We start from the raw sequence: 15,078 nt of genomic DNA, 5'->3' as shown, positions 1-15,078 counted from the left end.
ATTTGGGTTCGATTCTAGTAGATTCATTTCTCATTATGTGACCCAGTGGCACTTTCTAGACACCGTGTCATTGTATTTGCTGTTTCCGGGAATATCCGTTATGATACCCATATCATGATAGCTCTGTAGATCTCTGGCTTGTTTATTCAGGCATCTCGAGGACGTAGCGCCCAGTGATCTTGTCTTGCTCTGTATACCATGTCAGTATCCTGTCATCCCTGCGTAAATGTAAACACTTACCCATTAGCTCAAACACCTTGGGAAGATCCTCGAGCGGAGCAGTCTTGAACGGCGCCTTGATCAACCCGCGGGTAAAGAAGTCGACAGCCTCAACGCCGTCCTGGCGGTTACCCACATAGCTTCCCTTGATGTTGATCATCTTGATAACACTCTCAAAAACAGGAGCCTTGAGGAAAGCATTGGCAGGAAGACCAATGGCAACAATGGCGCCGCGGGGGCGAGCATAGCTAACGGCCTGTTGGAACGGCTTCTCTGAGGCAGCAAGTAGAAGCACAGCGTGCGCACCCAGACCTTCGGGAGTAGCAGCCTTGACGTCCGCAACAAGATCCTTGGACTTAGTGAAATCAACGTAGGTCTTTTGTTTTCCCTCCTTGTTAGCTTCTACACCACCACACTAGTCAAACCATAATTGATGCTGTGACGTACCTCAGAGCCCAGCTGCTCGCACATAGCACGCTTTTCATCACCACCATCAATAGCAATAACCCGCAATCCCATAGCCTTAGCATACTGCTGAGCCAAGGAGCCCAAACCACCACCAGCACCGACAATGGCAACAGTCTGACCCGGACGAGCACCAGACTCCTTGAGACCCTTGTAGACAGTGATACCGGCACATAGAATTGGTGCAATAGCATCAAAAGCCACTTCCTTGGGCAATTTGATCACATGGGCGGCCTTGCCAATCGCATACTGCTGGAACGTACCGTCAACGGTGTAACCCGACAGCATCTGCCCAGCACAGAGTGGTTCATCACCGGTCTTGCAGAACTCGCACGCTAGACATGAACCATTCAACCACTTGATACCGGCGTGGTCGCCGATCTCAATACCCGACGCCATGTCGCCTTTTGCAACGACAATTCCGGCTCCCTCGTGGCCACCGACGAGGGGCATCTTTAGGGGTAGTGGCCAGTCGCCTTTCATGGCGTGTAGGTCGGTGTGGCAGACGCCGGAATACTTGATCTTCACGAGGACTTCGTCGGGTCCTGGCTTGGTGACGGGGATTTGTTTGTAGATTGGTGGACCGCCTTTCTTTTCGACCACTTGGGCCCATTGGGTTTCGGGGGAGGGTCATTTTGGGAGATGTAGTAGTGGGGAGTTGGTTCGTAGAGGGGGTGAGATGGGTGGGAAGGGAAGAGAGGAGGAGAGAAGGCAGAAGAAAGGGAAACGGTGACTTCTTAAAGCAAACGGGGAATGCATGAGGTGGTGCCACCAGAGGGAAGGTGCGAGGGTGCGAAGGTCGATGATGGCTCCTTCCGTTCCTGACAACCTGACATCCTGACAATCCGAACTCGGAACTTCCCATTGAGAACTTCCCATCTTTCTATTCTATCGATGCTTCTTCTTGATTGCCCCTTGGCAATTGACTATCTCACAGGCAATTGTTGGTTTGCCACTGCTATCCCCAAAACAGGTATTTGCATCTATGCCTATTCCTCGGGCTTTGCTCCAGCCTGAATCCGCTATAGTTGGTATAGATACACGACCCTGCCTCATCTTCAACCCACGCCAATGATAGTCAGAATAAGGCAAAAAAGCCTAGGCTTCTCCATTGGAATTCCTCCGTTTCACCATTCAATCCGAATGCTCCGAATGGAATGAAATGAATCGACGATATGAACAAAATCGTGCGGGGAGTGGAGGACGTCACCATCGCCTCTCCACATGAACCGATCAATGACTCCGCAATCAGGCCATGCTTGCAGCGAACAGGGCGACCAAGGCGAACACCATGCACAGGGATTGTGGGAACTGGGAACTGCGGTCCACATATATCTATCACTGCATGGCTACCATTGCTCTCTCTCTCTCTCTCTCTCTCTCTCTCGATCTTTCCAACGCACGGTTGGCCCAGGTACCGCGCACCTTGCGGGAATCGCGGCCCGGGATCGACGTCGATCTGGGTGAGGGCTGTCTCAGGGACTTGGGGCTGAAGTCCAGCTGGACTTGGATTCGATTACATAGAGTGCATGTGGACTTGCACCTGATCTTTGTGGCTGCCCTGGTCTCGCCTGACAAGGTTAGACTGTGCCCGGGTCAGCTGTGGCTCGTCGTGGCCTTGGCGAGATGAGGCAGTGCGTGCTCTGAACAGGACGTTTTGGTACTTTTTTTTGGAGATTCTCGACAACGGTGGCCATTATCAGCTTATTTTCTCCTCTTACGGAGTGAGAAGATCTATGCATCAAGCCCGATGTGGTGCATACTTCTTCTGTTGGGGTCGGAAGGGCCAGGCTGAGTGGGTTACGGAGGTACGGGATCGGCCGCGACAAATCTTCGGATGGGCAAGTCTCTCAACCGGACCAGAAGGCGATCTCGGCGATTTGGATACATCGGAATCACCAAGGAAGATATGATCCAAACTTCTAGAGGGAAACCCAAGCGATCCATGGCCTTTTGTTCATAAATTTAGCACCTTCACGATAACCCCGGTCTGCTCCTCCGCTGAGATGCATCGCGGCGGCATTAATAGCCATCGAGACATTTGGCAGGGGCTTAAAAGAAGAGAATGAAGAGAAGGATCTTCACAAAAAGAGAACAAAGAATCAACAAATTTAAATCTAAATATTTCATCTCGAGTAGACCATGATTCTTAAAATCAATAATTTCCCCCTCCCACCGACGTACACCTTCCATGTTAAGTTGAAGCATCCAACCCGAGCCAACACAACCAGCTTTGGTCTGCTCTGCTCTCTCCTCCCCCTTCTTCCCCTTCAACGGAACCATTTCCCAGTTCCCCCCAGTTCCCCCTCCCACCTTCTTCCTTCTTCCTCCTCATCTTCCTCATCCTCACTCTCAACGCCATCCCATTTTCCCATCCCCTGCCTTCTTCCTCCATTTACTACTTTCCTTCCCTTTCATCCTGCATCCTCGCCTAGCTCGGCCGCGCATTCTCTGCTTGCTCGGCCACAAAGATCCTCCTTTCTGCATCTTCCCACCACCAAACGAATCCATCCTTCCACCAGGTACAATCATCCCGTCTTCCTCTATTTATTTCTTTCCTGATCCTCCTCTTCCTGCCTACTCCCCGCGCTTCTACTTTTATCCAATCTCGCTGACGTCGCGTCCGCGCTAGATATCCGAACAACCCCCCTTGACACCTGTCCATGGGCCGAACTCGCCGTGTCTAATCTCCATCCTGTCCAATTCCATCCTGTTTCATTTCCTTTCGACCAGATAACCTCTACCGCGCTTGCCCGGCGCCGGGACGCGGCCATCATGACAGGCGCTCCGCCGTACAACGCCCAGTCCCCGACTCAGCAACCACGGTACCCTGCCTACGAGTCTCCGAGCAAGAATCGCCCGTTCTATTCCAACAATGAGCAGCCGCAACAATCGGGTCAGCAGCAATACCCTCCTCATCCACCTCAGACGCCCCCGGCTTTCCCTCCATCCTCCGTCTCGCGCAGTCCACGCTTTTCGCACGCGTCTTCCCCCATGCCCGGTTCGCTCCCGCCACCCTTGAATGGCGCTGCTCCTCCAGCGCATCCATCGCATCTAGAGCCATCGGCGCAGTATCAACCTCATTCCGCAGCCGGTACCCCTTCTTTGCCGCCTCCGCATTCCCTTGCGAATTCCGTACACCAGGGCAATGGCGCTTCGCCGTACGGTCCCTCCACGCCTCATGGACATTCATCCGGCCGTCCGGATGGTCACTCCCAATCACCGAGTCGCGAGTCGGAATCTCCTTATCGTGTAAGAGGCAATGGAGCAGGGTACGGAGCCTCGGTGGCGCAGGAATCACGACGTTCTTCCCCGCCCCGAGAAACGGTACGTCTTGAAATTACACCATCCCACTTTATCTAACAGCTATCTGACCCTTGCCTTTATCTTAGAAGCCTGCGAGAGCAGCCGATCCGATGTCCTTCGCCAGCATCCTCTCTGGGCCTTCCGAAGACAAACCCGCACGAAAACCGTCCCCACAGTCATCCACCCCTGCTCCGTCTGCGCAAACACCGCACAACGACTCTCGAGCTCGTGAAATTGCTCCCACCCCAGGCACTTTTCTTCACAAAGCGGATAGAACCCCCGTGCAACCGAAGGACGCTCGAGGATCTTTTGCTCCCAACGGAATCTCAAAGTCTGGGTCCGAGCAGGCCGAGACCACTCGTGCACACCCACGGAAGCCCTTGCCGCCAGGCGTTGATGCTGATCAGGTGAACCGGGCCATGGTTGACATCGAAAATGCCGATAAAAGTGATGTTGAGGCGTCCGGTTTCGATGCGGAGCTCGAGTACTATCGGGAGAAAAGTCTGAAGAGGTCCAACGACAGCGCCCGTGCGGAGCACCTTCGACGCAAGCGCCGCCGCAACGAGTTCTTAATCGACCTTGGTCGATCGTTCGAGAAGCAAGCTATTATCGGAAATGAGCGTTTCCGCGTGGCAAACGAACCAGATGTCATTGCCGAAGTCCAACAAAAGGAGATCCAGGACGAGAAGGAGCGCAAGAAGGATATGCAGCGCAAGCGTCGTCGTGAAAACACTGTCCGACTGGAGATGCAAAAGAAACTCGAGGCCGAGCGCAAGGCAGACAATGCTTCAGATTCGACGGAGAAGGCCAAATTTCTTCGCGAGGCCGAACGAGCACAGAAGAAAATCAAGTCTACCAAGCGCGCTCTCGAGGGTGGGAACGCCCAAGACGAACTTGGTGAGGTCACCCCTCTGGCTCCCAATCTCGAAGGTGGCACCACCAGCTCATTCCACATTGGTCGATCATCTCCATCGAGGCGTCGCTCTGGGCGTGCAGGTGCCACTTCTCGCCCCAAGAAGTCCAAGGAGCAGAAGCAGGCTGAAAAGGATGCCGCCGAGGCTGCCTATCTGGGCGGCTATGATGATGAATCTCTTTACTACACCCCACGCGATTCAAAGAAGGGCGGTCGCTCCAAGGAAGGTACTCCCGTGCCATTGCACTACGACAGCAAGGGCTACAACCAGATCTACGAACAAATTTGGCGTGACATTGCTCGGAAGGATATCCCCAAGGTCTACCGCATCAAGACGATGTCCTTGTCTACCCGCCAGGAGAATTTGCGCAAGACGGCACAATTGGCAAGCAAGCAGTCTCGCAAGTGGCAGGAGCGCACCAACAAGAGCACCAAGGATACTCAGGCCCGCGCCAAGCGTACCATGCGTGAGATGATGTCCTTCTGGAAACGTAACGAGCGTGAGGAGCGCGACCTCCGTCGTCTGGCAGAGAAGCAGGAGCTCGAATCTGCCAAGAAGGCTGAGGCTGAGCGAGAGTCCAACCGACAGAAGCGCAAGCTTAATTTCCTTATCTCCCAAACCGAACTGTACTCTCACTTTATCGGTCGAAAGATCAAGACCGCGGAAGCGGAAGCAGGAGATGATGTTGCTGGGACCGGTGAAACAGCCCAGCCCGGCAAGGAACTGCCTACCGGCACTGCCGATCCGAGCAAGGTGACGAACTTTGAGGACCTTGACTTTGATGCCGATGATGAGACCGCCCTGCAACAGGCTGCCATGGCCAATGCCCAGAATGCCGTCCAGGAGGCCCAGGACCGCGCTCGTGCGTTCAACAACGAAGAAGGAGATAAGATGGCTCAATTCGACGAGGGCGAATTGAACTTCCAGAACCCGTCAAGTCTTGGTGATATTACGATTTCTCAGCCTACTATGCTGAATGCCCAGCTAAAGGAGTACCAACTGAAGGGTCTCAATTGGCTTGTTAACTTGTATGAACAAGGTATCAACGGTATCTTGGCCGACGAGATGGGTCTGGGTAAGACTATTCAGTCTATCTCCGTCATGGCCTATTTGGCTGAGTTCCACAACATCTGGGGACCTTTCCTGGTTATTGCACCGGCCTCCACACTACACAACTGGCAGCAGGAAATCGCCAGGTTCGTGCCTAACATCAAGGTTCTACCATATTGGGGTAATGCGAAGGACCGAAAGATTCTTCGAAAGTTCTGGGACCGCAAACACATCACCTATAACCGCGACTCGGAATTCCATGTACTCGTCACCTCCTACCAACTCGTTGTTCTCGACGCCCAATACTTCCAGAAAGTCAAGTGGCAGTATATGATTCTTGACGAAGCCCAGGCCATCAAGTCCTCGCAGAGTTCTCGATGGAAGAACCTGTTGGGTTTCTCCTGCCGCAACCGTCTCCTGTTGACCGGTACCCCGATCCAAAACAACATGCAGGAATTGTGGGCTTTGCTGCATTTCATCATGCCTACCCTGTTCGATTCCCACGACGAGTTCAGCGAGTGGTTCTCCAAAGACATCGAGTCTCACGCTCAAAGTAACACAAAGCTCAACGAGGATCAACTCAAACGTCTGCACATGATCTTGAAACCCTTCATGCTTCGCCGTGTTAAAAAGAATGTACAACAAGAGCTTGGCGACAAGGTCGAGAAGGATATTTTCTGTGACTTGACCTACCGCCAGCGCGCTATATACGCCAATCTGAGGAATCGTGTCAGCATCATTGATATTATTGAGAAGGCGGCAGTCGGCGACGATAGCGACAGTACCACCTTGATGAATTTGGTCATGCAGTTCCGAAAGGTCTGCAACCACCCCGATCTCTTCGAGCGTGCAGAGACCAAGTCACCTTTCTCGCTTGCTGCGTTTGGAGAGTGCGCATCCTTCGTTCGTGAAGGCTATTTTGTCGACATGCGCTATTCGACCAGGAACCGCATCGAGTACGAACTGCCGCGCCTTCTGTGCGGTCCAGAGGCCCGCGTTGATATGCCCGGGCCCGGTAATGAACGTGCCGGTTTCCGAGGTAAATACTTGTCCCACATGATGAACATTTGGACACCGGAGAACATTCAGCGCAGTTCTCGTGAAAACGGCACTTTCTCATTCTTGCGATTTGTGGACACTTCTGCTGGAGAAGCTAGCGATTTGGCACGCCAGGGACCATTCGAGCGCGCAACCAGCCGTCATGGTCGACCCAATCGTCTGTCTCGTCTGAATGTCAGCTACGATTCGGATGAGAATGGATCATCAGACAACTCGGTGCTGCCACACTCTATGCTAAACATCGTGGACCGCAACGATCGACAGGCCCTACGTGACATCACGAGCGAGGGCCGTATGCGCAACCTAATGAATGTCTCGCGGACAGCTTATGAGGATCAAGGTCTGAACCTCATCGAACCATCTGCTGGTCCTAAAGCCTCTGCGCCCCCGATCTTGCTTTCCGCCTCGGGTATGCAAGCCCAACGGGAGAGTGAGAATGCCTTGTTCAACATGGATATCCGAGAAGCATTGTATCGCAAGTCTACTCGGCAAACGGATGAGCAGGTCCTCGAGAAACAACTGGACCCTGTGCCGTACTCTGACCAGGCAGTCCTGCCACCGCCCACCTCACTCAAGGCCCGCTATACCAACATCGAAGTCCCATCCATGCGCCGCTTCGTCACCGATTCCGGAAAGCTTGCCAAGCTAGATCAGCTTCTGCGGCAACTCAAGCCTGGTGGTCACCGTGTTCTGCTGTACTTCCAGATGACACGCATGATCGATCTGATGGAAGAGTACCTAACATTCCGCAACTACAAGTACTGCCGATTGGACGGAAGCACCAAGCTCGAGGACCGTCGCGACACAGTCGCCGACTTCCAGTCCAACCCCGAGATATTCGTCTTCCTATTGTCCACGCGTGCCGGTGGTCTGGGTATCAACTTGACAGCCGCCGACACCGTCATCTTCTACGATTCCGACTGGAATCCCACCATCGACTTCCAAGCCATGGACCGAGCCCATCGTCTCGGTCAGACCCGCCAAGTCACCGTCTACCGCCTCATCACCCGCGGCACGATCGAAGAGCGTATTCGCAAGCGTGCTCTTCAGAAGGAGGAGGTCCAACGCGTCGTCATCACTGGTGGCGCATCTGGTGGTGTGGACTTCAACACGCGCGCCCCCGCGAGAACCGCACAAAGGATATTGCCATGTGGCTTGCGGACGATGACGAAGCCGAACTTCTAGAAAAGAGGGAACGTGAGGCCATCGAGCGTGGAGAACTTCAAAATGCTGCAAAGGGCAATAAGAAGGCCGCTGCAGCGCAGAAGCGGAAGCGTGATCTCACACTGGAAGATATGTACCATGAAGGTAAGTGCATCGCACATACAGCTCTCTATCTCAGCCCCTCTCTGTCTCTCTATTACTCTTTACTAACATTTACCTCCAGGCGAGGGTAATTTCGATGATGCCTCAGCCAAACCCTCCGGAACCGCAACCCCCCATGTCCGAAGCCGTGGACACGCCCGCGGCGGCGGGATCAGCGACACCAGCAAAACGAGGTCGTGGTCGCGGACCGGGGAAGGGAACGACGAAGCGCGCTAAAACGACTAAGGAGCGTCTCCGATTAATTGATGGGGACGGTGGACTCAGCTAATGGGGGTGGTATGATGTGTTTTGTTTGTATTACTCTGCAACTGCAAATGGGCGAAGGCGTTTAATGATTTGATCGGAACTTTTTTTTCTTTTTTCTTTCTTTATCTTTCTCTTTTCGTGTCATACTATGACGCCTCTTTTCTCTACTTTTTTTCTCTTTCTTTCGAACTTCCAGATCATATCAGTGCTCTGCTGTGTATTACCATACAATGCTTTATTGTTGACACTTTCCTTCCCACTTTATCCCATCCCAAGAGAAGAAAAAAAGGGGAGAAGAGGGATATGTACCCCTGTTGTTTTGATGGAATTTCATTTACAAATACTCTGCATGATGTTTCATTGCTTGCGGGGAGTGAAGAGATGAGATAAGAAAAGAGGAGCAGTGATTTGATGTGATGTGATGTTATGCCGTCGCAATGCAATAGATGTTGATGTTGATGAGCGGAGGGCTCGCTGTTTTATTTTTACAAAAAATTACTTTACCATCGATGTATTCGTTCAAGTTTCCAAGGCTGGTTTCGGGAGGGAGCAGTGTGCCCTTTTTCAAGTTTCTATTCAATCTTCCAGGCTCTTTTACTCTCCGTTCATCTACCTATTTCTATGGTCGAAAACTGGGCTCGGCTCTTGTTTTGACTTTCGCATTGAATGTCTCAGTTTACTGTTGCTGTTTCTACGTTCAGGGTTCCAAAAGCACTTGGGATATCTGATGCCCAGGTGGGTGCTGGCAAAAAGCTGATTCTTTCTTCAAGTTCCTGGGGTTTGGCTCCTCTCCACCTCTTGAGTCCCTTGCTCTTTTGTCTGCATGCAAACCTGGAACTGTTGGATTTTATGTTTGTACGTCCATGGGGCACATGATGCTGCTATCATAATAGATTTAAATGATGTTCTATACTATGCTGTTCCTTAAAATATTTATTGTTTTGATTGCTAAAAACTTGATGGTGACGATGCCATATGACCGTCTAGTTAATAGATACATTCCTCTTAATCGAGGCCACCACTTATGGAGGCGCAAAGGCTGTGGCTGTCATGGTATAGATGACATGATTGATAGCCTTGGAACATATTAAGGATGAGGCGGGCCAGCGAGGAACTGGGCATTCAGGTCGGAGGAAAGGCAAACAACCTGCGGCTGGTGAGAAGGGTAGAGATATTGGAATTGCTGTACCAGTGACTGCACGATAGAATGGTAGTCGGCGGTTGTGACGGTGATGTGGCCTTTCAGTCGAAAAATAGTAGGAGTGAGAAGACACATAACATCTGCCTTACTGCCAGTGGTTGGGGTTGTTCAGTAGTTCATCGCACCGCCTGTGTGCAATCTCGTTTTCCTCCCTCGGGATCCAGAGATACTCCACATATCCCCGCTGTTTCAATTCATTGTCCAGATACCAAGAATGGTCTAGTAGATCTCGATTCGCAACACTCCTGCCAGCAGAATTTCGCCAGCCATTATTGATCCATCTGGGCATCCATTGGGTCATGCAGTTAACCACGTATCTCGAATCGGAATAGATTTTCACATCGAGCCCTGGGCGGCGGGTAAGCTCCCCATGCAACACCAGGGCTTGGTCCAGTGCTAGGTTCAGGGCGTCGATTTCAGCACGCTGGCTTGTTGGCGGAGGATGTGAGGGTAGCAACCTCGTCCAGGTGAAGTCACCGTGCTCTGTTTCGAAAACGGCGGCAGCGGCTCCAGTTGCATTTTGTGTTCCATTGCCTCTGCAACCCCCATCGATCCAAACTTTTATGGTGTAGACCATTTCTGCGAGGATTGCGAATACTGAAAAGGCTGTGGGCTTTCAGAGTGATGCACTGTGTATGTGTCAGGTAACTTTGTATCTGTGATCAGTTATCTGGAAATCCTTCACCCGTGAAGGGTCTTTGTTGCTTACAACGGTGGTTTCCACTGTGAATGCTTCCAGTTTGGATGCATGTAGGGAAGTAAGATGAGCTCGGGCTATCTCTAGCCCTAGGTAGTCGAGCCGACTCCAGGTGTCGGGGCGGCAGTCGATGCAAGGCAGAGATGTGAATGACTTGTTGAGGATAGAAATGTAAACCTTTCTCTGGAGGAAGTAAAATGAGGGAAGTGATCTGGTTGACTGTTTGTGATGAATGAGAGACCTGAAGCAAACGGGCGAGTTAACGGGCCAATCAGGACCCAGATATCCAGATTGGTCACATGATACACTCGTTCAACAAGGCCTACTGGTAGTTACAGTAATTGAAATGAAATCTGAAACTCCTTTCCTTATCCCAAGCAATTATCTGAGTCGCAAGTTCACCCAAAAATTCAAAGAATACTATCCTTCTGTCCAAGACTACTTCGTTTAACATGGTTGGCTAAGAGGGATAAGCCATAGTAAGCCAACGCGCTAGAATGCGCATGGACCACCTGACGTGGGTATTTGGACCAATGACAGTTCAAAAGGCTCGAACCTTTATGGAGACAGTCAATCGAAAGTGCGATTCCAGTCAATTTGCCACACTTTTCGCGCAACTACAATAATAGGAGGTTTCCAATCCTCCGATACATAATCGGGCTGTACATTGCGCTTACAATATCCTGTGTCACGACTTCCTTAGCTGACGATCGCTGCTAGTGGCCGACATGCATCTCTTTATCCTTGGGGCAACAGGGCGAACGGGTCTGTACGGGTATAAATATGCTTTGGAACAAGGTATGTAGTAGCTTGCCAACGGACTGGTATTTCCTTAGATCTCAGGCTACTATATGAGACTTCTCAATTATGTCACGGAACATCAAAGGAGCCTGAGTTTGAATAATAGTACTAAGAAGGGTCCCCAGGGTTCACGGTGACCATTCTGGTCCGCAAAGCCGACAGCATCGAGCCCCAAGAAGGACTCACCGTCGTCGAGGGCTCCCCTCTATCAGAAGAAGACATGGCACGCGCATTCAAAGCATCCGGCGTCCCAGTAGACGCAGTTCTCGTCTTCCTCAACGCGCCGCGCGCAGGTCAAAATCCCTGGGGAAAGTTTCTTGGTCCCCCACGTCTAATCGCAGACTCGACTAGGAATGCTGCCCGGGCCCTCATACACGCGCAGCACAACGGCCCCACAGCAACTGGCGGCAGCAAACCTCGCTTGGTTGTCATGAATGCTTTAGGCGTCGGCGAGAGTTATGCTGTTACGCCGTATATTGTTCGATTTATGATTGCTTTTAGTAATGTTTCCGAGTCCTATAAGGATCATAATGCGGTTAATGATGAGATCGAGGAGGTTTGTGGAGAGGATGTTATTTGGACGCTTCCTTTGCCGGTCGGATTGAAGGGTGGAGGGTTGAACCCGGTCAAGACGTTTGGGAGTACGGAGTCTGGAGCGAGTTTGTTTATTACGCGTGAGAGCTGTGCGAGGTGGATGGTTGATGTGGCGGTTGGGAGGGAGGGGAGCCATTTTGATAATAAGAGGATTATTGTATCGAATTAGCGAGGGATTCTGATTCAAGTTGGTGTCATTGTTCTACTATCTAAGCCTGGAATACTTCATTACTAGTATTATAGTTGGGTATTAGTACTAAATAACTTCAGAAGTATACTGGCTTTCATTCCTGCCGACGGTTTCAGTGCCGTAATAATTTTCAACCATGGCGACCTTCAATTGGTCTGCAGGAGTCATTGTTTCTACATTCTGAACGTCAGATAAGCACAGCCTTTGCTGAGTAAGTGCCCTGACTTTCTATCGGTGCTGAGGAAGTTGTGTCTAAATATACCCACAATCATTTGAGGACAGTATTCCAATCCCCCTGAGTTCAATCCTGGGAAGTCTCAGCTTTCCTGGAAACCGAAGAATGTGCGACGGGACAAGCAGAAAGAACTTGACTATTCGTGCGTCAAAATTTCATCAACACCCAAAATCTTTCTAACCGTTGTGACAGGCTTGTCGGAATGACAGGAGGTCAAATATTCAAAGAGATGTTGACCCGTTATGCCGTGGATAGAATATGTGAGAGGCTTCTAGGCTTTCCAAATCTCTTTAACCTGTCTAATCACCCTTTTCAATCCAGTTGGGTACCCGGGTGGTGCTGTTCTTCCCATATTTGACACGATTTACGATGCCGGAAACGAACTTAAGTTCATTCTATCATGTCATGAGCAAGGTGCTGGGCATACGGCCCAAGGGTATGCGCGAGTGACTGGAAAGCCTGGAGTTGTTTTGGTAACGTCGGGACCTGGGGCAACAAACCTAATTACGCCCTTTATGGATGCGCTCGCTGATGGGACTCTTATGGTCGCATTCTGTGGTCAGGTCCCGACTTACGCGACGGGCATGGATTCCTTCCAAGAGGCCGACATAATTGCCATGACTCAGCCCTGCACTAAATGGAATGTTTCTGTAAGGCAAGTCGCCGATCTTCCGCGGAAAATTGACGAAGTGTTCAAGATCGCAACCTCCGGGCGACCTGGACCCGTTCTTGTTGAGCTGCCGAAAGACGTGACAGCCGATGTCTTACGAACGCCCGTCCCTCAAATACCTCCCCCTATTGGTCTCGAATTTCCAGCAGCACAAACTAGGATTGATAAAGCCATTTCCAATGTCCGACAAGAAGCCCTTGAAAGTCGATAGCAAATGCAGCAGCCATGATCAATGGGTCCCGCAAAACCTATCCTCTATGTTGGTCAGGAGTGCTGGCATCTCCAAAAGGCCCGCAACTACTACACGAGCTTGCAAGAAAAGCCAATATTCCTGTCACAACATCCCTTCAAGGCCTTGGTTCATTTGACGAAATGGATCCCAAAGCACTCCATATGCTTGGTCTTCATGGGTCTGGGTATGCTAATATGGTAATCCAAAACGCCGACACAGTTATTGCACTGGGAGCACGCTTTGACGATCGTGTAACCGGAAGCATTCCGAAGTTTGCCCCTAGCGCTCGACAAGCGGCTCTTGAAGGCACTGGTGGAATTATTCATTTCGATATTTTAAGCAAGAATATCAACAAGATTGTTCAAGCAGACATCCCTGTTCAAGGAGATAGTGCAGAGAATCTCAAGCTCTTACTCCCACTTATCACCCGAGCAGAAAAATCAGACTGGATTGCACAAGTACAACAGTGGAAGTCCGAATACCCTTTTCAGGCCTTTGAGAAGGAAAGTCCTTCGGGCAGTGGGCGTATTAAGCCCCAAAAACTGATAGAGAAGCTAAGCGAGCTAGTCGATCCAATAAAGGATCGTACAATTCTTACAACAGGGGTCGGTCAGCATCAGATGTGGACTGCTCAACACTTTCGTTGGAGGCACCCTCGCACGATGGTGACTTCGGGTGGCTTAGGAACGATGGGATTTGGGTTGCCTGCCGCGATTGGGGCAAAGGTCGGACGACCAGATGCTTTAGTCATTGACATCGACGGCGATGCTTCGTTCTTACGGCGAAGCAGTTCGATATCGACATTAAAGTAATTGTCCTAAATAATGAGGAGAAGGGTATGGTCACGCATCTCCAAACCGTATACTTTCAGAACCGTTTTGCCCACAGCGTTCAAATTAACCCTGAATTTGTTGAAACCGCGGAAGCGATGGGTGTCCAAGCTCGAAAGTGTACGAGTGAAAATGATGCGGATGAGAAACTGCGATGGCTTTTGGACACTAAGGGACTGGCGTTGTTGGAAGTCATGATTTCACCCAAGGCCTTGACTCTGCCAATGGTTCCTGCTGGGCGTGGCTTACACGAATTCATTACATACAACTCTGCCGTTTGAGTACCGTTTTTTTTTTTCTGCTAGACAAAAGGGCTTACTTTGTTCTCAGGATTTTGCCTGCTTTTAGGCAACAAAAGCAGATCAGATGTGTAAAAACCACGCTAGTAATCCAAGTTACACATGGCGCGCGAGACTTTTCCTACACGAGTGAGTTCTGGTCGACTCTTCCAAGAGGACGAAGAGTCAACCTTCCATAGACAGAAACAGACTGTACCAGTTCCTCTACTGCCGATTACTCATTCAAAGTTCTCAGTATGTGCAACATGAATTGCCCATGTGACCACAGTTTCAATGATGACGATCTAGATTATCGGGAAATATCTCTTCATACGTTTATTACAACGTTCCAGCTTCCAACTTCCCGCCACCTAGTTGCAGATAATTTGACCAATTGGGCGGTTTGGATCAGTTGTATGGTTAGCATTACCATTATCGCCTACTCGTATATAGTAATTGCGGGCGCAATTCCGGTTTTGACCGATCTTGTTTCTCTCACCGGCTGTGGTATTTCCCTTTTTGAAGACTGCGGAACTTGGAAGGTTCCCCCGCACCTAAAAGTGTATTTGCCGCTGCGGAGATTTCACAGCAAATGTCAAGTAAGTAACCTCGGGCCACCCGGGCCCTTCTGATACCGGGGGACGCTGACTAAATTCGGATGAAACGTGCCGCAGGCCCAAATGGGGAGGATCTTCCGAGATGCACCGCACCAACCTTAGTGAAGTGTCCTGTCGAGTGCCCGCTGTCGAGTCTCCACTGTCAAGT

The 15,078-nt window shown here is 50.8% G+C and overlaps 4 protein-coding genes across 4 annotated transcripts; 2 read left to right on the top strand and 2 right to left on the bottom strand.

Annotated features, from left to right (window-relative positions):
* Positions 1–142: 142 nt before the first annotated feature.
* N7509_005627 (zinc-dependent alcohol dehydrogenase) lies at positions 143–1,284 on the bottom strand (the record flags this gene model as incomplete). The annotated part of the gene is made up of 3 exons (XM_056630264.1): positions 143–189; positions 241–634; positions 667–1,284. Coding segments are annotated over 3 exons (1,059 nt in total), but the record flags the coding sequence as incomplete, so codon positions are not given.
* A 2,175-nt stretch (positions 1,285–3,459) lies between these two features.
* ino80 (chromatin-remodeling ATPase INO80) lies at positions 3,460–8,555 on the top strand (the record flags this gene model as incomplete). The annotated part of the gene is made up of 4 exons (XM_056630263.1): positions 3,460–4,011; positions 4,077–8,084; positions 8,141–8,321; positions 8,401–8,555. 4 exons carry the CDS (start codon positions 3,460–3,462, stop codon positions 8,553–8,555), a joined length of 4,896 nt encoding a protein of 1,631 aa, XP_056489565.1.
* A 1,316-nt stretch (positions 8,556–9,871) lies between these two features.
* N7509_005625 (ribonuclease H-like domain-containing protein) lies at positions 9,872–10,363 on the bottom strand (the record flags this gene model as incomplete). The annotated part of the gene is made up of 1 exon (XM_056630262.1): positions 9,872–10,363. The coding sequence occupies one exon, from the start codon at positions 10,361–10,363 to the stop codon at positions 9,872–9,874; it is 492 nt and encodes a 163-aa protein (XP_056489564.1).
* An 848-nt stretch (positions 10,364–11,211) lies between these two features.
* N7509_005624 (Acetolactate synthase mitochondrial) lies at positions 11,212–14,316 on the top strand (the record flags this gene model as incomplete). The annotated part of the gene is made up of 7 exons (XM_056630261.1): positions 11,212–11,281; positions 11,410–11,993; positions 12,351–12,445; positions 12,496–12,563; positions 12,625–13,176; positions 13,242–14,013; positions 14,094–14,316. The coding sequence occupies 7 exons, from the start codon at positions 11,212–11,214 to the stop codon at positions 14,314–14,316; spliced, it is 2,364 nt and encodes a 787-aa protein (XP_056489563.1).
* Between the last annotated feature and the right edge of the window lie 762 nt (positions 14,317–15,078).

Source organism: Penicillium cosmopolitanum (assembly GCF_028827165.1).
Source record: "Penicillium cosmopolitanum strain IBT 29677 chromosome Unknown utg000006l:49.0-5199605.0:1.0-5204138.0, whole genome shotgun sequence".
Classification (NCBI taxonomy): Eukaryota; Fungi; Ascomycota; class Eurotiomycetes; order Eurotiales; family Aspergillaceae; genus Penicillium; species Penicillium cosmopolitanum.
Note: the sequence above shows the minus strand (reverse complement) of the source record. Positions and strands in the feature narration are given on the sequence as shown.